This window comes from Lytechinus variegatus, chromosome 2 (genome assembly GCF_018143015.1).
Source record: "Lytechinus variegatus isolate NC3 chromosome 2, Lvar_3.0, whole genome shotgun sequence".
Taxonomy (NCBI): domain Eukaryota; kingdom Metazoa; phylum Echinodermata; class Echinoidea; order Temnopleuroida; family Toxopneustidae; genus Lytechinus; species Lytechinus variegatus.
Genome location: NC_054741.1, coordinates 54536454 through 54560123, shown reverse-complemented (window position 1 = coordinate 54560123; position 23670 = coordinate 54536454). Strand labels below are relative to the sequence as shown.

Below are 23670 nucleotides of genomic sequence, written 5' to 3'. Positions count from 1 at the left end.
GCCCTCTACGTTAATGTGGCGTGAAAGCTTGGAGTTGCCTTAGCAGCGTTGCAATGGTTACTAACGATCCATCCGATTTGTCAAGATGCTACAATTAGAGACATATTTCCGATCTTTGACCAATGACAGGCCAGGATCTGAATTGGACCACATTTAGTATTAGCTAGGGAATTATCGAAGCCGTAGTAGCGGATCATCCGAAAAACTTTTGTCCAGTTTCAACATCATTTCCCATTCGTTGAAAGGTAGAATTTGTATGTGATTTGAATGTGTCGCTTAATTAAAAGTATGAAAAGCTGTTTGATTAATCTGTGATAAAAATTGTCGACTTTGTATGGGTTTTAATTAACTAATAGTGAACATTAGTTGATTTGTAAAACTTACTTTTTGACACTGGATGCCAGAGGCAGAGCGGGGCCTGTCGTTGGTCCCCCAGCAGATGCGGGGAGTAAAGCTGCACAGGCGTTGGCCGGCCTGCAGTGCAGCTGCCAGCTGCAGCGGAGAATTATTTATGGTAGTGGATCGTATTACCGAACACTTTTCATGAATTTGATCATATCAAACACATTATTCCTATAAAATTCACTAAACTTTCACCATAAATACACAAATACCTACAAAATATAAACATGCAGAAATTTTGGCGAAATTGTTTTTCATTTTTACGACATCAGCTTCCAATCGGACCCCTCTTCGCAAGTGAAATATTTTGGTCACTTGAAAAGGTATCGTATTACCGAACGTGTGTTTTCTATGGGGAAAGTTGGGAAAACAACAAAGTCACTGATGAGCTATTATGACCATATTTTATTGTTTTGAGGATATAAAGACTTCGAAATTGTGTTTTTGATAATTTTTCATCATTTTTCTATTTAAGTTCCCTTTGGATAGCTATGTGCGAATACGGGGCATCGCGAGCGCTGGTTTTGGTGGCACGGTTTTCGCGCGGGTTTTGCTGCGAGTGGCATCGCCTCTGTCTGGGCGGCTCATTGAAAATGGGGTTTAATGCGCATGCGCACATAGTAGGTGCAATCTCGTGCCTTTTAACAGACAGCTGAAGATGTGCTCTTTCTCTACATATAAGTTTCAATGTGGATACTCGCCTGTAAATTGTGGATATCGGAGCTTGAAAGTTCATCAAATTTTTGGACGCGTAAATGTTCGAAAATTTTTTATGGTAAGTAAAACAAGAATCCGATTAGGTATACAATTTGACTGGAAATATATTTGAATTATCAAAAAATCCAAACTTACGCGATTCTGACGTTGCGCAGTCCAGATATAAGAGATGCCAGCTACCCTTGTCACAGCCGGTCTCTCGGCAGTCGAGCTGCCCGATGCGCCTGCGGTTGGCAGGGCGATGCTACCCTTGTCACAGCCGGTCTCTCGGCAGTCAAGCTGCCCGATGCGCCTGCGGTTGGCAGGGTGATGGGAGCGGTCGATAGTGAGTCGTTCATGCTGGATTGAACTAGATCATAAATTGCTTACTTGATGATTATGTTATGCCTTTTTTGGGAAATCTCTGTCATTATACCGTAGATAATTATTCTGATATTGATTTTAATACATACATTTGTCACAGAAAGATTTTATCATCCCAAGGTTATGTGACTCAAGTCAAGAGTCTAGGTGGTTGATTATCGTTTCATTTGGAAACTGGATTTGCTTTTGACAGTGGAATATCAATGTTGACTTTTCTAAAATTAAATTCATGGGTGGAAATCCCAGGGGGACACGTCCCCCTACCCAAAATAATAGGGGGACATGTAACAATAATACATTTTTTTTTCTTTCTTTTTTTTTTTTTTGGTCAAACTTTTTGGGGTTAAAATGACCTTACAACAGTTTGGGGATAAACTTTTTTTTTTTAACTTGTCAGAGTTGCCAGCATCCATAGGCGGCGAAAGCTGGGGGAAGTGTACCCCCCCGCCCTTAATTTGAGGTGGGGGACGATTCCCCCCCCCCCCCCCTCAATTTTTTTTTTGATAACCTTTTTTTTTTCTTTTCTTTTTTTTTTTGCTTGTCAAATTTAGTTTTCTGCGTCCCCCTATAATTTTTGGTTGATAACCTTTGGTGTATTTTTTTCATTATCAAAATAATTTGGTGGTCCCCCCTAAAATTGTTGGCTTTCGCCGCCGATGCCAGCGTCCCCCTACCTTTGGGGCCAATTTCCGCCCATGATTAAAATGCAAAAAATTTGTTGTTTAATTTTTCACTCTCAGAGGAAATATTTCACTTCCACATGGCTCTATTGTCTATTTTTTTTCTATGTTATTCATTTTTGTCTCACCTGCGAAGCAAAGTGAGACTATAGGCGCCGCTTTTCCGACGGCGGCGGCGGCGTCAACATAAAATCTTAACCTGAGGTTAAGTTTTTGAAATGACGTCATAACTTAGAAAGTATATGGACCTAGTTAATAAAACTTGGCCATAAGGTTAATCAAGTATTACTGAACATCCTATTAGAGTTTCATGTCACATGACCAAGGTCAAAGGTCATTTAGGGTCAATGAACTTAGACCATGTTGGAGGAATCAACATCGAAATCTTAACCTGAGGTTAAGTTTTTGAAATGTCATCATAACTTAGAAAATATATGGACCTAGTTCATGAAACTTGGACATAAGGTTAATCAAGTATCACTGAACATCCTGCGTGAGTTTCATGTCACATGACCAAGGTCAAAGGTCATTTAGGGTCAATGAACTTTGGCCGAATTGGGGATATCTGTTGAATTCCCATCATAACTTTGAAAGTTTATGGATCTGATTCATGAAACTTGGACATAATAGTAATCAAGCATCAATAAAAATTTTGTGCAAGTTTCAGGTCTCATGATTAAGGTCAAAGGTCATTTAGGGTCAATGAACTTTGGCCGAATTGGGGGTATCTGTTGAATTACCATCATAACTTTGAAAGTTTATTGGTCTAGTTCATCAAACTTGGACAGTAGAGAAATCAAGTATCACTGAACATCCTGTGCGCGTTTCAGGTCACATGACCAAGGTCAAAGGTCAATGAACTTTGGCCGAATTGGGTGTATCTGTTGAATTACCATCATAACTTTGAAAGTTTATGGATCTGATACATGAAACTTGTACATAAGAGTAATCAAGTATCACTGAACATCCTGTTCGAGTTTCAGGTCACATGATCAAGGTCAAAGGTCATGTAAGGTCAATGAACTTTGGCCATGTTGGGGTTTTTTGTTGAATAACCATCATATCTCTGTAAGTTTATTGGTCTAGTTCATAAAAAAGGGAAATAAGAGTAACCATGTATCACTGAACATCTTGTGCGAGTTAGAGTAGTATTCAAAGTGAGCACTGCTGCTATATTGAACCGCGTGATGCAGGTGAGACGGCCAGAGGCATTCCACTTGTTTTTCTATTTTATTATAATTATTTTTTTTTTTCAAGAAGGGTGCAGGGGGGGGGGAGGTTGTGTTCATAAGTTGAAATGGGGATGGGATTTGTATAAGTTTTTGTGTCACTTTTGTTCTCTTGTTTTGAGTGTTGGAGCTTTGATGCCTGTTTTTGTTGCTGTTCAGAGCTTTATTTATGTGCAGTGATTTCACGCTAGAATATGAACTTATTTTTCATTAAAAAAGGAGTGCTCGAACATGGCCTTTGTTGTAAATTGTAATCATACATATCTAAGAAATACATATCTAAGAAATGCATATATTAAAGCTTAATTTTTATGTTTCCTTCTTGATACTTGAATTACATGCAATGCTACGTCTTTACACCCTCAGACTCTGCTGCTCATCCTTCCTAAAAAAAATTGTAATCGAATGCCCACGGTCTCCAAAATGAAAGCTACATTATCCATCTATAAACAAATTGTTGAAACAATAAAATACATAAAGAATTGGTGAAACAATCAAATACATCAGAAAAGCACACTTGTATTTTTATACCATACAAAGTACATGTACAAGAGGAATAATATTTTTCATTTGTAAAAAAAAACGACCCCATACATACATGTACAAAATACTAAAGTTGAAAAAGAGCTAATTGTAATTTATATCAGAAAAACAAAGAAATACATTAGAAATTACAAAAACAGTACTTTAAACAAATTCATTTAGGAAATTATCTACATGATGCTGTTTTGATGCCAACTAAATTACATGTATATACAAATTATCTCTCATTATCACCTTTATTTGGCAAAAAAAGGAGGCGAGTAATTGTAATTTGCATAATTAATTAGAATTTATTAAAAGAAATTATTTTACACATAATAAGAAGAAAAATTACCAAGTGAAATGATTACACATCAATTGAGTTTTCTTTCACCTTTCTATTGATACCTAAATTACTTCAAAGGGCTCAAAAACAAAGAAGTTAGAGCCCGTTGAAGACTTGGGTTCAAAATGGTCACAAAATGGTCACAAAAATCGGTTATGCACTCCATTGACTTTACATTAAGACAATGACCACAAATTTGGATAAATATGCGCGACTTAAACTGGAATAACTTTATAATTTCTTGATGAAAATTTGAGTTCTTGGTAACATTTGAAAGGTCTTTTTAAGGGCTTTCAAATGATACCAAATTCATTGAGATATGAGGATTTTCATTTTTTTTGTCACATACCTACTTTGGAAGGAAGTTGCAAAGGTTTGAGCGTATTTGATTATTTTCTGACGCATATGATGCGCGCGTTCGGTAATACAAGGCCGGTCGGTAATACAATCACTCACTATACATGCCAATAAAATCAACCACTGAAATTTTGAGTTCTCAATTGCCAATCCTGGTTTACCATAATTCATAACAGATTAGCCTACCCCGAAATAACAAAGCAGGTGGGTGTTTCATAAAGCTGTTCGTAAGTTAAGAGCGACTTTAAGAACGACTGCCCTGGTGATCCTTGTGGAAGATGATACATTCATCATGGACATGGGCGATCGATGGTCAAGCGCGTAATAAAGGTTCACCAGTCGTTCTTAAAGTAGCTCTTAACTTGCGAACAGCTTTATGAAACGGCCCCCAGGTATGACTAGTCTAGGGTCTATGAAATTAAGATAAATTCCCTAGAGTCTATTTCCAAATAAATATTTTCGGGAATAGGCCCTCTATCTTGTCAAAATCTTTGAATTATGCCGGGTTGAAATTTACATTTAGTGCTAACGGGGGGTTGTTGCACCCACAATGTAATAACGCCCACAAATGTAAATAACACTTTACCCACAAATGTAATAACACTTTACCCACAAATGTGATAATTTTTGATCGCCCACAAATGTAATAATGACTTTACCCACAAATGTAATAAATTTGAAGGGATTTTTGGCGAATCCGTTCTAAACTAAAATCCTATAGTAATGTGTTCATATAGCACAAAAGTGCAAAGTCTTTTTTTCAGACCGGGTTAATAAAACATCAAAGTACAAGTCCAAAGTCTTTCTTCCAGACCTGGTTGTTTCAAAAATTATAATATAAATCCAAAGTCTTTTTTCCAGACCCGGTTGTTTAAAAAAATATAATAAAAGTCCAAAGTCTTTTTTTCCAGACCCGGTTGTTTAAAAAATTATGATATAAATCCAAAGTCTTTTTTCCAGACCCGGTTGTTTCAAAAATTATAATATAAATCCAGTCTTTTTTCCAGACCCGGTTGTTTCAAGAATTTTAATAAGTCCAAAGTCTTTTTCCTGACCCAGTTATTTCAAAATTTATAATATAAGTCCAAACTAAGATACGATAATGATATTCCTGTGGAAAAAATGGGAATCGAGCTTAGTCTTTTCTCCAGACCCAGTTGATTAAAACTGGTGGAATTGATGTCTTTGTTGTTTCAACTTATACGATGTATATTGTGAATATATGCACTAATGCCCTTTTTACACAGGATTTTCTTAACCCCGGACTATCGCTAACCCCGTACTATCCTTAACCCCGTACTATTTTTTTTCCTTTTCACACATGCCAAATTGTTATTGCTAACCCCGGATAAGGAATGCTTGCTTTTTACACACGAAACTCGCTAACCCCGGACTAGTGGTTTTTGACGATCATTCGTAGTACAAGTGCTTCACTCGTACACTTTTTACACACGCTACAATTTCCTTAACCCCGTACTATAGGTGGGGCCAAATTGCCATTTAGCCCCACCTATAGTACGGGGTTAAGCTTAGCCCACTTTCGTTTTACACATGCGATCTTAACCCCGTACTGTTGCTCTTAGCACCGCAATTGGTGGGATAACCCTGCTTTTTTGCAGGGCCAAATAATCCCGTACTGTAGGTGGGGTTAGCCCACTTTGCAAAAACGCTGTGTAAAACGAAAGTGGGCTAAGCTTAACCCCGTACTATAGGTGGGGCTAAATTGCCATTTAGCCCCACCAATAGTACGGGGTAAAGGAAATTTTAGCCTGTCTAAAAAGGGTATAAGAGTAAATTGAGAATCAAGCGTAGTCTTTTCTCCAGACCCGGTTACCTGTTATAATAACAGTTTAAAAACAGTATAAAGACCCCATAATCTTATTAATGCTGGATATATAGCGTAGTCTTTCAGCCCGACCATTTTTTTCTTAAAAAAAACGCTAATAGTAAGAATTAAAAAAAATCAAAGTTTAAGACCAAACAAACCTTCAACCTAAGAACCTGTTTTAAAAGAGGTTTAGAGTGTTGTCTTTATTCCAGACCTAAAACAGTTACGAAAAAAAATCTTCTAGCATAAGACCTTATATTCTTATTCTCGTGGAATAACACGAGTTTTAAAACGTACTCTTTCCTCCAGACCCGGCTATAAAAAAAAAAATAATAAACTAAAAAACTTCGAATCTAAGACCAAATTTCCAAAGTTTCACCCAGTAAAAATATGTCTTTTTTTAAATAATACTACTACCCTACAAAACATTGTAATAATGCGTGGGTAAAGCAGACATCCTTTCTCCAGACTTGGTTACTATTTGAAAAATAAAATAGTTTTTACAAATATTCTAAAACGAATACCCAATAATCTAATTACTGTGGAACAACATGAAGACTGATTGTCGAAGATCGACTTTCCTCCAGACACAATTATTTCAGGAATAAAAAATCAATAAAACTCAACCCCCAACAAAGAATCTAAGAACCAACAATCCAAATAAAGACCATGCATGTAAAAAAGCACACGTTAAGAGCGTTGTCTTCATTCCAAACCCGGTGATTTAAAAATGATTTAAACAATCCTAAAAACAAAAGACTCATATTCTTATTCTTGTGGAATAACACGAGTATTATGCTTAGTCTTTCGTCTGGACCCGGTTATTTAAAAGATAAAGAAATAATGAAAAAAATGACAGCTGAGACCAATATTCAAAATTAAACCCCTTTAAATGATTGGGCTTAGAGTGTTGTCTTTACCCCTCACCGACGTATATTATAACTTTTGAAACGACCGGGTCTGAAAAAGACTTTGGACAGTTTGCATTATAATTTTTTAATTAACCGGGTCTGGAAAAAAGACTTTGGACGTATATTATAATTTTGAAACAACCGGGTCTGGTAAAAAGACTTTGGACGTATATTATAATTTTGAAAAACCGGGTCTGGAAAAAGACTTGGACTTGTACTGTAATATTTCATTAACCGGGTCTGGAAAAAAGACTTTGAACTTTTGTGCTATATGAACGCATTACTATAGGATATTAGTTTAGAACGAATTCGCCAAAAATCACTTCAAATTTATTACATTTGTAGGTAAAGTCATTATTACATTTGTGGGTAAAGTGCATTATTACATTTGTGGGTAAAGTGTTATTACATTTGTGGGCGTTATTACATTTGTGGGTAAAGTGTTATTACATTTGTGGGCGTTATTACATTTGTGGGTAAAGTGTTATTACATTTGTGGGCGTTATTACATTTGTGGGCGATTATTACATTTGTGGGTGTAACAAGGGTTAATATGGTTTGGGCTCCAAACCTAACGGACGACTGTTGATTTAGCCTTACTTGGATCGTGGGAATCTCTTCCCTAAGGCTTCACTGAGTCTTGTGGGATCCAATTCCAGGCGTCATTTGGGAGTAAGCCCACGAAGTAAATGTTTTTTACTCCCCAGACGCCTCCAGGCTAGGTACCCGTACCGTACTGGTACCGATAACTTCTAATCTATTCTAAGCTCAGCGCAGCGGCATTTCAGTAGAGTATTTAATCATACATAATGCTGATGCGAAATAGCGGTGCAACAATGAAATGAAAAAATATATGATGGAGTCTCCAAACTTTGCAGACTTTTCAAAAATATTTGTCAATATTTATAATTTGTTCATAAAATATTCATAATTCATACAAAACCAATTCAAGAAATAGTTACCACATTGACGGCAAGATCGTAAACTATAATATCATGGACGAAAATGTAAAGTACATGTAGGTCATGGGGTTTCGCCGATATCCCAATCTCAAAATTCTATTCCGATAGGCGAATGCGCACTGTGCTGGAAAACCGTTCTGAAAAAGTGTGACCTAACTTTGCGGAACAAGTTTTTGTGGAGATTTAAACAAACTCAAGCTCTAAAAGTGAAGTATTTATATCACAGAGTGACAGCAATCTGCTGTAGAATCAGTTAGTACCACATTTACATATATGTAATTCACATTTTTGATGATTTCTGCTTGCAAAATGGTGATATCATGATGCTTGTTGATTATCAGATTTCTCCAAAACGGGCGCAAACAGTGACAAATTAGCCAATATTTTGTCAATATTTTCATGAATACTGAACTCATCCTAAAGAAACTTACATCAATGGGTAATTTTTAGGTCGCTTTTCAGGTTGATGATGTCGGCTTTTAAGGATATTGGCTAGTTTTTAGATAATGACCATCCGCAAAGTATGGACACGCGCGAAGTTTGCACTCAATGCCATACATGTAGATCTATTTGGGGTACAAAGTCCAATAAATGACAATGTCAGTCAATGATGATGCAAGTGGCTAACTTTTTTTTTGTCTTGTCTTACTATTATTAGTTGGCAGTCTTGCAAACTCTTGACTTTTCCTTTAACTTGTGACATGTGCAAAAATTATTTTGATTTAGGATTAAATCACATGATGGTAATTTGAGATGAAAGTTGAATTGTAATTAAGAAATGCAATTGGACCGAAGTTAGATCAAGATCTAATGTTAGATCTATCTATTTAAAAAAAAAATGATGGAAACTTCAGAAATGTCATTTTGTATGGCAATGAGTCCAAAATTTGCAAGTGTCCATTCTTCGCAGACAGTCAAATGGGTCAATATCTTTAAAATTATATATCATCAACATGAAAAGCAACCTAAAATTACCCTCTACTAGTGTAATTTTCTTAAGGATAAGTTCAGTATTCTTAAAAATACATGTATTGACAAAAGATCTGCAAATTTGTCACCCTTAGCACCTGTCTCCAAAAAATCTGAACTTTTCAACTAGCATCACAAAATCAGCATTTTACAAGCAGATATAAAAATGTGAGTAAAATGCAGTACTGACCGATTCTATAGCATTCAAATATATCTCACCTTTTGAGCTTGGGCTTTTTGTTCAAATCTCCTCAAAACTTTGGTCCTTGTTGAAGTTAGATGCTTTTTTCAGAACAGATTTCCAGCACAGTGCGCATTTGTCGATCGGAATGGAATGTTGAAATTGTGATACCGGCGTAACCCCTTGACCTACTTCATATTCTCATTAATGATTTTATAGTTTATGATCTTGCCATCAATGTGGTAGCTATTATTTAATTGGTTAATTTTGGTTTTGTATAAAATGTGAATATTTTTTTAACAAAGTTATGCCTGATCAATATTTTTGAAATGTCTGCGAAGTTTGGACACCCCGTCATAAAATGAGAGTTTATCTACATGTACAAAAAATACTGCAGAAAAGCTTAAGTCATGAATTAAGTTAACCTGTCAATTCTCATGCAGTTTATATTCTATCAATTTCTTTTGCATACATGTATTTCAGATATTGAACATACACTCGTGTTTACAGGACTAGGACTTATTCTACTGCCCAAGTGAGCTTTAATCACCATGTTGCTGTGGAATAGATTGGAGAGGAGTATTGATATTGATGACGCTTTATTTGCGAGTCAGGCGATGGGTATTTTTCACTTTGTATCGATGATGGGATGAGTTTTTGACATAGTTCTTCTCTGAAGCATTGAACCAAAATGCCAACTGGTGAACAAGGAATATGTTTGATGGACCTTTGATTGCAATTCATCAAGTGATTTTCAGCAAGTGTTAATCCAACAGGATATTCAAGATGAGTTCACACCACTCAAGAACGTTGGGGAATGTAAAGGTTAACAAGGGAATCATGTTTCCCCCATTGACTCAGGCCATAAACCAAACAAACCGCTCGTACTTCCAAGAGCATAACCTTATGATCCATGGAGATGGGGTCAAGGGTGCCCCACCCATGTCACCTCGAGGTCTGGAAGAGGAACTACGTACTCGTAAAGGCTCATCAACAAGACCAATGACTTCAGCAAGAATAGAACAAATGAATGCGCGGGCTGCAGAAGAACTAAAGGAGTTGCAGGTATTATGATAATTTCCCTTCTAATAATTTTAGTATTCACTATTATAACGGCACCAATGTTAAATGCTGTATGTGTACACAGATTGACTTGCAAATTAACACTTATTAACAACAGATCTGTTAGACAGTGTATGTACAGTCACTAATAAAAACAGAAAGAGCTAACTAAAGAATTCACCTATCAAACTATTTTGGCACACATTACCAAAGCTTTAGACAGGCATTATCTTACATAGTATTAGTATGTAAATGTCTTTAGAAGAAAATTAAAAGATAAATGGATGGATCTGGCAGAAGAAGAGGGGCAGATCTATGGAGATTTTTGGGGAGTTTTTTTTAGGAGCAAAAATTGCATTCTACATATATTTTTAATCAAAGTGTTTTTATCTGTTGTATTTTTTTTTTTTATTCACAGGGCAAAGAGAAACAATATCATAAAAAGATCAGCAATCTTCAAAAGGCCGTTGAACAGCTTCGTCTGGAAGTCAACATGAAGGAAGAAAATCTATTGAAAACAAACCTCAAACTACAGCAAATCGTAAGTAATCTAAAGCTTGTAATGTCATTTCATGAAGACACTGGTTTATCTTTAAAAATTAGTTTATCTGATCCTGTGCTCCAATGTATGGTTGTATTAATTAGTAAATTAGTACTGAATTAAAAAAAAAACACTCTGCAAAGTACATGTAAAGTGTGTAGGAATGAAACATTACATTTGTAGCCTTGGCCTATGACATGTGTTCATCACTTTCAAAATGTCAACGTGGCATCATAGAGTTTTTGTAACCAGAACCATGAGCTACAGGAAACATCACTGTGCACTTTCAAACGTCATTCGGATATTATTATGCCTATGGCAAACATGTTTCTAAATGGCTGATTCTGTGGACAACTCTCCATTTGCTTTGTTTACAGATTTTCAGATTTTCCCCTTAATTTTACAAATTTCACATAATCTCCTGACTTTGACATATGTGTTGTGAATAATATTTTCCCATGACATATGGTGTGCTCAGAAGGAGGCAAAATGCAATTTGAAAGATGATGAGGAAATTCTGAAAATTTGTGTACAAAACAAATGGAGAGTTGTCCACAAAATCAGCCATTTTGAAGCACGTGTGCCAATTTGAGGATCCCCACAGAAAGTGCAAGACCATTTAAATGTCCATAACTTGCTTATTTCATAACCGATTTTCATATCTTTTTTAAATTGTTCCTCTCATTTTACTCTTCCCAATAAGATTGCTTTTCTTCTTGGGTTTTGGTTTCCTTTAATGATACATGTAACTATTGTTCAGCTTTGTTTGTATTTGTATATTTTTTTCAGGAGGAGCATTTTCGGTTATTGTACGAGGAAGAGAAATCGTCTCATGAGGTCACACGTCAGGAAGTGACTGAAGCAAGAGAGGAACTGAGAGAGAAAGAAAACTTTGTTGAGGCTTTAAAACAGAGACATGAACAACATACAAAAGAACTCAAAGAACATGTAAGCTGAGATGGATGGCATCCATCTTATTCATGTACTTTCTCTTTGATACTAGCATTATACCCATTATTGCAAGTCAGATTTTGAAATGTTACATTGGTTTGACTTAAAAAAAATCTGAGCTAGAAGGTCACACTTGTCACCCGTGTCTGTGATATGTTACAAAAATGAAGCCCAGAAAAAATTGCGTTCAAAAATAATTATTTAGTGCTTCAAAAATTGAAATATAAAGTGACCGGAAACACCATCTTAATTTCATCCCATACACTTATGTGTACTATTTAGGTGTCTATAAGATGCCTATTTACAAAATCAGGGTTTGCCTTGTAGTTTTAGCTTTTCATTCTCAATAATGGTTGTTTTCAGGGTTTATTAGTTCTAATACATGCACTTGTACACATGTTTCATCTTGGTTTGAGAATTTTTTAAATTGGCTGCTCACAAAGTTAAACAATACCTTTAATTTTTTTGTGATGTATATACTATTTCTGTTGTAGATCCATAGAATTTGATACTTCTTTTATATTCATCTTATTTTCATTTATTAATATCAACCCCAAGTATTTTCAGGGTAAAGATCTGATGTAATTCTGTGTTACGCAGATAAGAAATAACATCCAGTGTTGTAGAAACTCCCAGTACCCTTTTTTGCAAATTTTATATTTTTGTTTGTTGTTACACAAATTATCAATTCAATGATATCATGTCAATTGGTCTAAAAACAAAACAATAATGTGTACCCAAACCTCATAGAAATACCCGACTGATTCTGGAGTGACATGGCAGTCACCAAGTAAGCTTAGGAGTGAGCAATGATAGAGAGACCTGCAGTTAAATTTGTCTCTTATGCTTGACGTACATTATATAACCTGTATATTAAGGCCTTCTGTCTCTAGTGACCACCTTTTCTGTTTGCTGTGGGTGGCCAAGATAGACAGATTTGACTGTATTAATTGTGTTTCATTATAGTCTTTGCAAAAAAAAACAGTGAAAGTACATGTATTAAAGGGATGGTCGAGCTGGAGATATTCATATCTCAATAAATAGTGAAAAATTCACAGAGCAAAATGCTAAAAATTTGATCAAAATTGGATAACAAATAACAAAGTTCAATGAATTTTAAAGATTAGCATTTTTCTGGTTAAACAGTTCTAGGCATGTCTTTATGAATATTCATTAGGTGGGCTGATGATGTCATATCCCCACTTGTTCTTTTGTATTTTATTATATGAATTTAAGTTTATTCAAAATTTTTCTTCCATGAACTAAAACAATTGAATTGACAACTGATTAAGTGCATTTATTCAGAGTTGCTAATTTTCCGGATTTTTCCGGAATTCCGGATTTTTTCCTTTGCTGAAAAATATTCCGGAAAAAAAAATCGATTGTCAAAGTGAAATCCGTAAAAATTTCCCCTCCATATCTTGTCACGGAGTTCGCTACGGAGAGCGCAATTTCAATTTTGGATGGCCAATTTGCGCAGACGGAAAATTATTAGCGTTGTGCGCAGCATCAAGTTTAGCTGGTACTGTACTTGCACGGTACGCGCGAGCAATACATTGTAGCAGTTGCAAACGCCGCCCTATACCCTGCAGGGATACGGGTGTCAGCGCTATCCCAGTCGGGCGATCGCCCGGTAGAACCGCTCGAAGCACGGCCCGGTGTGGCTGCAATTGCCTGCTGCTGCGTGAGTGATTGGTTGTCTGCCGCGGGATTTCAGCTGAAAACCTATTTGCTACCATGAAATATGTGTTCTCTGGTGCGTATTCATCAATTCATATGTGTGAACTATCCATCATTTTGATAGAAATTGTGATTTATGGATTTTCAATAGTATAGGATCGTCTTGTTGATGAGTACAGTGAGTGAAAAAGGGCACCCCAGCTGCTACATACACGATACACCCGTCCCGAGTCGCACCCATTGGCCGCAGCATATTAACCCGCAGCAGGTTAACCCGTACCGTAATGAGTACGGGTTACATGATTTTTTTTTTTGAGCACCTTTCTTGCCTATGATATGAAGTTTATTATGTCATTAATTATTTGTTATGTACTACTGTAGATTAATGATTTCAGCCCTCTAGAGTCTAAAGAATAAGAAAACGTTCCAGCTTCAGGGGGCTTCGCCCTTGACCCCGCCAGGGCCCCGGGCGGGCCCCTGGACCCCGGCCTGGGTTTTCAGGATTTTTTTGAGCTATCAGTTAGCATCTCTGATTTATAGTTATTTATTGCTGCAACTTATTTCATCATAATGGAGACACATCATTAACACATATGTATGAAAAATGAAACATTTCTGATTTCATGTAATAACATAAGAAAAAGGAAAAGTGGGGATGTGACATCACCAGCTCCCCAAATGAATATTCATGAGATGAACCTATAACTGTTTTCACAACAGATTTTTATTAAATTTATTTAGATGTAAATATTTTCAGCCCGGACCACCCCTTTAATGTTCATTATCAAAGTCCCATCAGGTTCAGAACAAAACACATTTATTCAAAATGAATCTGTAGTTAGTGATTTTGGTAAAATTAGAAGGTTAAAAGTTCCTACATGTATCCTTCAAATACATCTCAACAGCTTGACGCTCAGATCACAGAACTCAAGACCAAGTACGATACTGACATAGCAGATAGGGATAGACGTCTGGACAATCTGAAGAAGCAAATGGCAAGTCATCTCAAAGATAATTCTTGGTAAGTCAGTACCATGGGTGCGTGTGGGTGCATCGTGGTCTAGTGATTCTGACTCTCGCCTTTGAAACAGATGGTTGTGTGTTCAATTTGTAGCCATAGCCTAATTTTCCTTCAGCAAGAAATTTATCCACACTGTGCTGCACTCGACCCAGGTGAGGTGAATGGGTACCCCGCAGGAGTAATTCCTTGCATGCACTGAGCGCCGGTGATGGTAGCTCAAGCTAAAGCCGGGGTAATAATAGCAGCGCTTTGTATCCTCTGGCAAAAAGCGCTTTATATATTCAGCTATTATTATTATTACCATAACAGGCTACTCCCCCCCCCCCATATTCTGTTATTCCGATGAACTAGAGAAACAGAGATTAATTTGATGTTGAAAAGAGAAATGTGAAGTAATATTACCACTTTGAAATAATGAAAATTGATGTAATAAGGCTTCAAATTCAAATAATCCATTGTTAAAAAGAGATTAGACAATCATATGTGATATAGACAACGGGTATAAAAAATGGATTACTTGTGCCTGCCAATCTAGCACCATGCAATGGTTAGGGGGGGTTAAGAAAATTGCAGTGAGGAGCAAACTGTCAAATAATTTGCCAATTAATCCTGGAAAGTTGTGGAAAATTGTGTAGTTTAGATGTATTTTCAATTATTTTAATTGTTTTATGTTAATGCAGTTGACCTTCTTACGGTGAGCAAGTTTTGGCTGTTTGGATTTATAACGGTTCATTCAATGAGTTTGATATGGAACTCCCCATGACAGAGAGTCAGTGGAATATGGGAATGTGTACATTTTAAAACCCTGTGATTTACCTACTGTATGCTTATACAACATCTCTAATATCTATGTAAGTAGCAAAAGAAAAGAAAAGTTGTTTAGCAGTTTTGTTTCGTTTTATTTTGCTGCAGGGAGAGGCAACAGCAACTCGAGGAGCTGAGTAAAGAACTTGGAAAGATGTCAGAGGAAGCAAATATGTTGAAGAGCAAACTCAAAGCAATGTCTGTAAAGAATAAGGTACAGTATAATTGGATTGTAATACATCATGGACAACAATGTTGAATGAGAGGAAATATCCAAAAAAATACACATGTATAGATAGAAGTGTATACATCCATTATTACTTGCAAAATTATTGTTTACAAATGAACCATCATTTGTAAGCCATAATGTATGTACAGTATACTGACTTTGGAGGTGCACTGTATTGTAAGTGAACAATGCTGTGCCCTTCCAATGCTTTGTCTCCTCCGGGTCACAGTCCGCCACTGCTGACTTTAGCTATACACGTGTATTTTTTGTATCAATTTCACTCGAAACTTAAATCATCATTTTTTTTCTCCTCAAATAGTGTTCAGCCTTATACGAATAGGCACAGAGTCAGGTCGAGTCCAAAAGTCAGTGTGCACTTTTTTGCATATTTTGAAGAACGTTTCCTTTTCTTGCAAACTGCCAAATGCATGCCAGTGACTCACATGCATTATAAATTCATTATCAAGATCTAAAGATTATTAAATCACATAAGTGCAGTGCAAACACTCATGAGCACAGAGCTTGGGCATGTTTCATATTTAATTACAACTGTACTCTATGATATGTGGTAAATTTGCCATTATAGCAGATACTGTGTTAATGAGGCGAGGCTAAGCATTAAGATAGGAATTTTTTTTAAAACATACTTTAGGGGCTTTTTTCCACATCAAGGGGGCTTTTCTTTAATTTCAAGTGCTAATTTTGAAACTTGATGTGCAATGCTGCTGTGATAGCAAATATCACTATTTTACAGATTTTTCTCAATGTTCTCGAATATTGTTTGTAACGTATATTGGAGTGACTTTAGAAATTCACCCAGGCATTCCATCTTGAAAATGTTAGGGGCAATTTGGGCTGTCATGAAGGCAAAATCTCCTGTCACCCTCGTATTTCTTACGCTGCCCAGCAGCCAATCACAATCAAGGTTACATATACCTGGTGGGTGTGTCATAAAGCTGGTTGTGAGTTCTTTAAGAAAGACTGGTTATCCTTTCTTGTAAATGGTATATACATTGGTGATTGTTTAATGTGTAAGAAAGGTTCACCAGTCGTTCTTGATTGGTGAACCTTTCTTAGCTTAAGTTGCTCTTAACTTTAATACAAACAGCTTTATAAAATGGCCCCGGGTAGTTAATAATAATTTCAAAGTTACCATAATTGTAACACTATGAAACAGGCCCCTGATGGCAAATAACCTTGCTTGATCTGGAAATGAAACTGCAAATAAGTGGCATTCCTTCCCAAAATAGGAAAGTGGGTTTGGGGCACTTCTACAGTGAATATGATTAACTAAATTTATTTAAACCTCTCCATGACGTTTCTCTCACTGTTTTGTGAATCTTTTCCTCAGATAACGTTTGCTATAGAGAACACCACGAAGAGTTTCTATAACAAAAATTAGCACATTATTCGGAGCTTTATTTGGGAGTTAGAGCAAAAAGTATGATTTTGCATCGTAATTTTGCATAAATTAGCATCATAATGATACCATTTTGTAGACAATACGATCCAATTTTTGTAGGTCCAGGGCAACATACGTGCCAATTTTCGGCACAATCCTTGGGCCATATAGTCTTCCAAAATACCCTAGCCTTGTGAAGAATGAGTATTTCTAATGTAATTTCTTCAAACATTATTCAGAGCTGAGTGAGCATGTGTGTGTATGCAGAAGCAATAATAAATATGTATAATGGTTTCTTCCCCTTTTTTCACATTTTCAGGAGGGATGTCCAAATTGCCCATCATTAAAAGTGCAGTTAGCTTCAAAAGAGAAGCTTGTTCTAGAGAAAGATGCACAGATCAAACAGCTCATGGAACTCTGTAAGAAGTTTGAAAGCCAGTTATCACAACAGGTAAATGAGTATTAATAGTGGATTCTGTTCATCAGATATTAGCACTTCTAGCACTTTTTAGCACAATTATCATAGTGCATCTGTTATTCCAACCATTATGGTGTCCTATCATTTCAAGGTATTATTCCTGTCAGAATCCTACCTCACTTGAGGCTCCTAGACTGGCATTTCTTAAAGCCCGTGTAAAGCATTTTTAAGGAATCAATAATTTGAATTATACTTAAGTTACGTCTTACATTCCAATATTACAAATCTATCTTTGCTGTTCGATCTTTCTTCATCCATTGATTCTGTGTGGAAATTGAAGTTTGCATTATTTATGGAAGGGGGGAGTACTTTGAGCACTTTGTTCACAAAGTTAGTGATATTATACCAGAAAGCAACAGGCAAAGATCATATGACCTTTTCAGCCCTTTCTAGTTTGAGAAGTAGTTAAATATATAAATTTTTAAAAGAAATATGCAGATAGTTTCATTCATTTTGACCTGGCACCCTGACCAACCAAAAATTTGTGATGTCAGACTGCAAAGTACTTCCAATAAACCACTTCTTTATTATTATCCTTCACATCTTAACTTTTGTAGCCATATGCTGTCATATAATCTATGTGTTGAAGTAATAAAAGGCATACTGGGGGAATTTTCAAAAACTGAAAATACGTGTATGCTTTAAGTGATATCTGGGCTCCGTAACACAAAAGTTTGCAGTCAATAGCTAAATACCAATGACCAATCGAGATCATCGTTGCATGCGCAATCTGTTTTAAAATACTGACCGGGAACCAATCAGTGCGGTTCTTTCATATATTTGCAATTCATCACGAGCCTTTGTGATATACAGAGCCCAGATCAAAGGAAATTGCTGTAGCAGGATTTGATTCCGGCTTTTAATCATGCTGGAAGCATCATGGTCTAGTGGTTCTGACTCACTCATCAATCAGAGGGTCATGGGTTCAAATCCCAGCTGTTTGTGTAAAATTTCTTCAGGCAAGAAATCCATTCATATCTGCACTTAAGGTGCAGGTTCCTGACTGGATGATTAATTTCTTGAAAATGAAATGTTTGTTCATACGGATGGCTCATGCTAAAGGCAAGGTCCTCCTCAGAGCATGTTGCAAATACTGATAAACTTGCATAAGTCGAACTTCCGTATGTCTAATATTTGCCCACGTGGAAGTAATTTTTAGATGAGATTAGGCTGCTTTACCTTGTATAATCTGGGGGCTGTTTCATAAAACTGTTATAAATGATTTTACAAATGTATGGAAACTTGATCCCAGGCTGATATGAGATAACAAAAAAAAGTTGGATTGCATTTCCAATATCCTTTATAAGTTGTTGACAAATAATCAATTTTGTCACCGAAATGTTTGCTATCGAATTGAATTTCAATTCAAAGATCATATTTTGAATTTAGCTAATGGTAATGAAAATAATTCAGATTATGAGAATCTGTTTCTAGCACCCAGGAATGACTTTTCAAATGTTCATAGAGTGAGGTGTAATTTTACAAACAGCTTTGTGAAACAGCTCCATGTTCCTTTGTTTTAATCCATAGAGCATCTTGAAAGAATGTTATGTTTTGGTACATGGAGAGAGAAGTCCAAATAATGTGAGTTTTAGCTCTCCTAGCATTACAAAAATATCCCCCTTTCTGATATTTCACTTCTCACGACTGTAACTTTGCCCGCTTTATCCAACTCTGTGAAGTGTGAACATCCATTGGGATCCCAACTTAGACTGAAATCACATTTCATTCACAAGGCAGTCACAACATATTTAATTTCATTCAACTTATTTAATATAACCCACACAAACAAAATTACTGACATATGTATCCCATTGGAGGGAATAATTTTCCTGGTCGCAATTGCTCCACATTTTTGAAAGACTGCTATGCATAAAGTCTTTGTATAGAATATTTTTACATACATGTACAACTGTACATTACTTAGTTGAGAGCTTTTCTCTAATGACCAAAATGCTTTCAAAGTTGTAAAGAAAAATTATTCCCTGCCATTGTACACACATCCAGCTTCCATTAAACAGATTACCAGTATATTTTAAAACTAGGATAGCCCCTATGTAGTAAGACTCTTTAACAGAGACCACATTATTGATAAATTTTATTATTATCTTGTTTTACACTAGGTTTTCCAATCTTTAACTTCATACACTTACAATTATAATTTACATTGTGTTCATGACTCACCTACATGTACATGTTAAAGTGGGAAAATCTCCATTCCTTTCAATTCTAAAAGCTTGCACAGCTTTGTGTGTAGTAAAATATTGAAACAAAATGATTCCTAATACTAAATAGGTTAATACTAAAAATGATTCCTCTACAACAATAAGTTTGAATAAATGGGAAGTCTATTCAGATGTATCCTGGGTTTTGTATGAATAGACAGGAAGTCTATTCAGAAGTTCCCAGGGTAAATTTCAATAGGAGTTTAGTTCATTGTCAGTTTGCACTGTATTGAAAGCCCCTTTTCAATTTTAAATTGCCAGGCTTAGAAAGATCATGAATACATCTTCTGAATGGACCAACTTAGAAAAATAAACATTCACAAAGTATTAAAAGTATTGTATACTATTCCAAACAAGATACAGAATGTATAGCTAAAAGTCTCAAAATCTAAATGTATGATATTATACATAGCAAAAATTTTACTTTTGGCAGGTAGGATTATAAATATTGATGTCTCTTTAAAACTACTACACACAATTTGTTAATACAATGAACCAATTCTAAGTTATTGTGCGTTGAATGGAGAGAGCCTATGCAGAACCTCTCCAAGAGTGGCGAACTAAAATTTAATTTGGTGCAGAGGGGGAGGGGTGGGTGTACATGGCAAGCAAAGAGTTGAAAACAATAAGGACCCTTTTTCCTACATAGAAACTTGCATTGGATTTGGAATATTGGGACCAGTTGCAAAAAGAGTTGAAATCTAACATTACAACTAAAAAAAAATCAAACATACTTTTAGCTAACTGCTAATCAAAGGCACATACTGTGTTTAGGAGTTGTGCTTAAAAAGCAACTCATCCGCAACATCCCCTGATCAATTGAAATAAACAATGTAACAGTTGAAATAAAGATTTTTGTTTGGTGTCAGTGAGCCAGTCAGTCCTTTGAATACACATGTATGCAACCATAATTATGATCAGCCATGGCCATTTCTGTTGATGTAGGTTTTATAAGACCAGACACTGTTTTACTCTTTACCAATTTCGCTTGATATGCACCTTTGTTACCAATTTGAACCACTCCCCTCCCCATGATGCTTTTTCCCACTTGTGTTTTTTTTGTTTTTTGTGTATTTTTTATAAAGCAAGCTTTGTGATGTTGAAAGAACAAAACAAAAGTCTTGGTGCAGATGCTTTTGAGATTTGACTTCATTTTCTTGTTTGTATAAAGAAATCATTCCTTTCTTTACTGGTGTGTTTCAGTATACATTGGTAATTATCATTAAATATCATTTTACACATTGTTTCGTCAATTTATATCTTCCCTCCAGGATGTGATCATGAAGCAGTTTGCTAAGGATAAAGGCTTCAAGACATCTTTCCAGCCAAAGAAGTGAGATTCGACATGTTTTGTGGTAAACTGCAATCACTTGGGCATTATTATATCAATGCTGAATGCAAGCCCATTCAGCATCAAACCGTCCACAAGGGAGAAAAAGAAGAGAGAGACACTGAGGCGGACAGTGAGCGATTTAAAGTGTGGTGCTAGCAACACCAATACAGACACCAGATCAGACAAAGCACAAACTTGAAATGGGGTGGTTTTTAGAGTGACCTTTTGGAATATGACAAAGAGTAATGATATTAGTTTTTAGAGGACAATTCCACCCCAACAATAAGAATAATTTGAATAAAAAGAGAAAAATCCAACTAGCATAACACTGAAAATTTCATCAAAATTGAATGTAAAATCAGAAAGTTATGACATCTTAAAGTTTTGCTTAATTTCACTAAACAGTTATATGCATATTATGGTCAGTATGCAAATGAGGAGAGTGATGACATCATCCACTCACTATTTCTTTTGTATTTTATTAAATGAAATATGAAATATTTTCTAATTTTCTCCTCATTCTCAAGTGAAACAGCCATTAATTCCTCTCTGAACATGAAGAATTAGCATTGTGTAATACTAAAGGTTCAGTCAAGGTGGTCCTTATTGTCAAATCTGTAAAAAATGAAATATTGTATAATTCAAACAAAAATTCAAAAGAAATAGTGAGTGAGTGACATCATTGACTCTCTCATTTGCATGTTACTGAGTTGTGCATATCACTGTTTTGTGAAAAAATAAGCGAAACATTAAAATGCCATTATTTTCTTATTTTACATCTGATTTTGATGAGATTTTCAGGTTTCTGCTAGATTGATTTTTCTCTATTTATTCAAATAAACATTTTTCTGGGGTGGACCTGACCTTTAAAGGTTTTCATGGTTGTTGCATTCTGAAAATTGAGATTTTAGTGCAATTTTGCACTGATCTCCCTATTATGGTAAAGATTGAGAGAGAATGGTTGTTGAGATGGTAGGCGTGACACCATGGGCTATCGATAACGTGATCAGTATCTTCTTTCTGAAAATCAGCTCGGGTTTGGAGCTTGATTCAGCAGCCTCTCATATTATTTTGTAACAGCCCCCTCATTGGCCATTCAGCTGAATTGAAACAAAATTAAGGTGCCATTTTGAGTTTTACAAGTTCTTCCATTAATTTTGTAGTATATGAAATGCCAAAGGTGTAAGTTCTTATTATATACTGAAAAGTGATGGTAATTGTGTGAAAGAAATCTAATAATTAAGATGCACCTATAGTATTATGTATTCAATCCCTGGATAACAGTCAAACATGGTTTTTATTCAATGTATTGTAAACAAAGGTAATTTGAATCAAATGTGATTTTCTGTGATGAATTTTGTTACTTAAAAGGAATGTTGGAGTAGATATTAGTAAGTTCATACGTGGACCTATTAGAGACGGACATCCATCATCTCGTTAATAATTTACTTACATGTGACTGTCATTGTCCTCTGTATGAAACTCTCTTCAAGAAAGAAGTTGTGATGATTGCACAAAGTTGTCCAGATTACAAATTCATAAAGTCATGCCATCACTAGGATGTTGAAAGCTCATTTATCAAAATGTTAAAATTTTTAGGAAAACTCATAAAAATCTAAACTTTAGGGTTATGACATGAGAAACAACTTGGTTTGGCTAGAGGGTGTTCTTTTGAATGTTTCCAGACAATATGAAGTTTCCACCATTGCCATATTTCTAAAAGAAGCATACAGCTTTTTCCGATCTACTCTCTAAAGGCCACCTCACACCTTACGACTGTTCGCGATCCGATTTTTGAATTTTTTGCTCATTTTCTGAAAATGTGAATGGAATAAGTATCTTTATTTGAGGTTAAAATTAATTGAAAGAATACAAATATAACAATTATTAAAGATTGCAAGCCTTTATTTTGGAGTAAATGCCAAATTAGTTTCAAATCGCAGCCAATCGTACGACTGCTATGACGTCCTTACGACTAGATATCAAATTTGCTTTTATTCTACGAAGGATGATAGCATAGTCACAGATTTGAACGTAGGTATTCGTGCGATGATTTCGAACATTACACAGTAAGATACTCCAAGTCTCAATATCAACATCAAATTTTAATATGTTTTATTCCAAAATCGGGTCGCAGACTAATCGTAAGGTGTGCGGTGGCCTTAAAGTGTTAAGATCTATAGGTGAAATGTTTTTAAAACCCAGTGACAATATGGCTATCAAAGTGTCCTCCCAACGAACTTTTTATTGGCAATGCATGTCTAGGCATGGGGCTTGCATGCATTGCAAAATTTGAAGGAATTTAAAAAAAGAATCTTCATAAACTTCCATATGATATGTATGTTAAAAGTTCAAATAGTCGGCTACCCCACTACTTCAGCAGCTCACTATCAGGAGGAAGGCATGGTAAATTGTCGATTGGCCTGCTTCGTCTATTTTATACCATTTGGTCTTGTCCCTCATGGTCTATTCATACA

General features: G+C 35.7%; 1 protein-coding gene across 4 annotated transcripts; it reads left to right on the top strand.

Annotated features, from left to right (window-relative positions):
- The first annotated feature begins 171 nt into the window (after positions 1–171).
- LOC121408395 (golgin subfamily A member 4-like) lies at positions 172–21544 on the top strand. Of its 4 annotated transcripts, none has more exons than XM_041599861.1 (9): positions 172–245; positions 9951–10532; positions 10948–11070; positions 11860–12018; positions 14607–14722; positions 15635–15740; positions 17477–17608; positions 19166–19219; positions 21132–21544. In XM_041599861.1, the coding sequence occupies exons 2-9, from the start codon at positions 10254–10256 to the stop codon at positions 21195–21197; spliced, it is 1035 nt and encodes a 344-aa protein (XP_041455795.1). In that variant the 5' UTR covers positions 172–245; positions 9951–10253; the 3' UTR covers positions 21198–21544. The 4 variants fall into 4 exon arrangements, with proteins under 4 accessions (XP_041455795.1, XP_041455799.1, XP_041455797.1 ...); XM_041599863.1 differs by having other exon boundaries at positions 177–245; positions 9978–10532; XM_041599864.1 differs by having other exon boundaries at positions 186–245; positions 9984–10532.
- The last annotated feature ends 2126 nt before the right edge of the window (positions 21545–23670 follow it).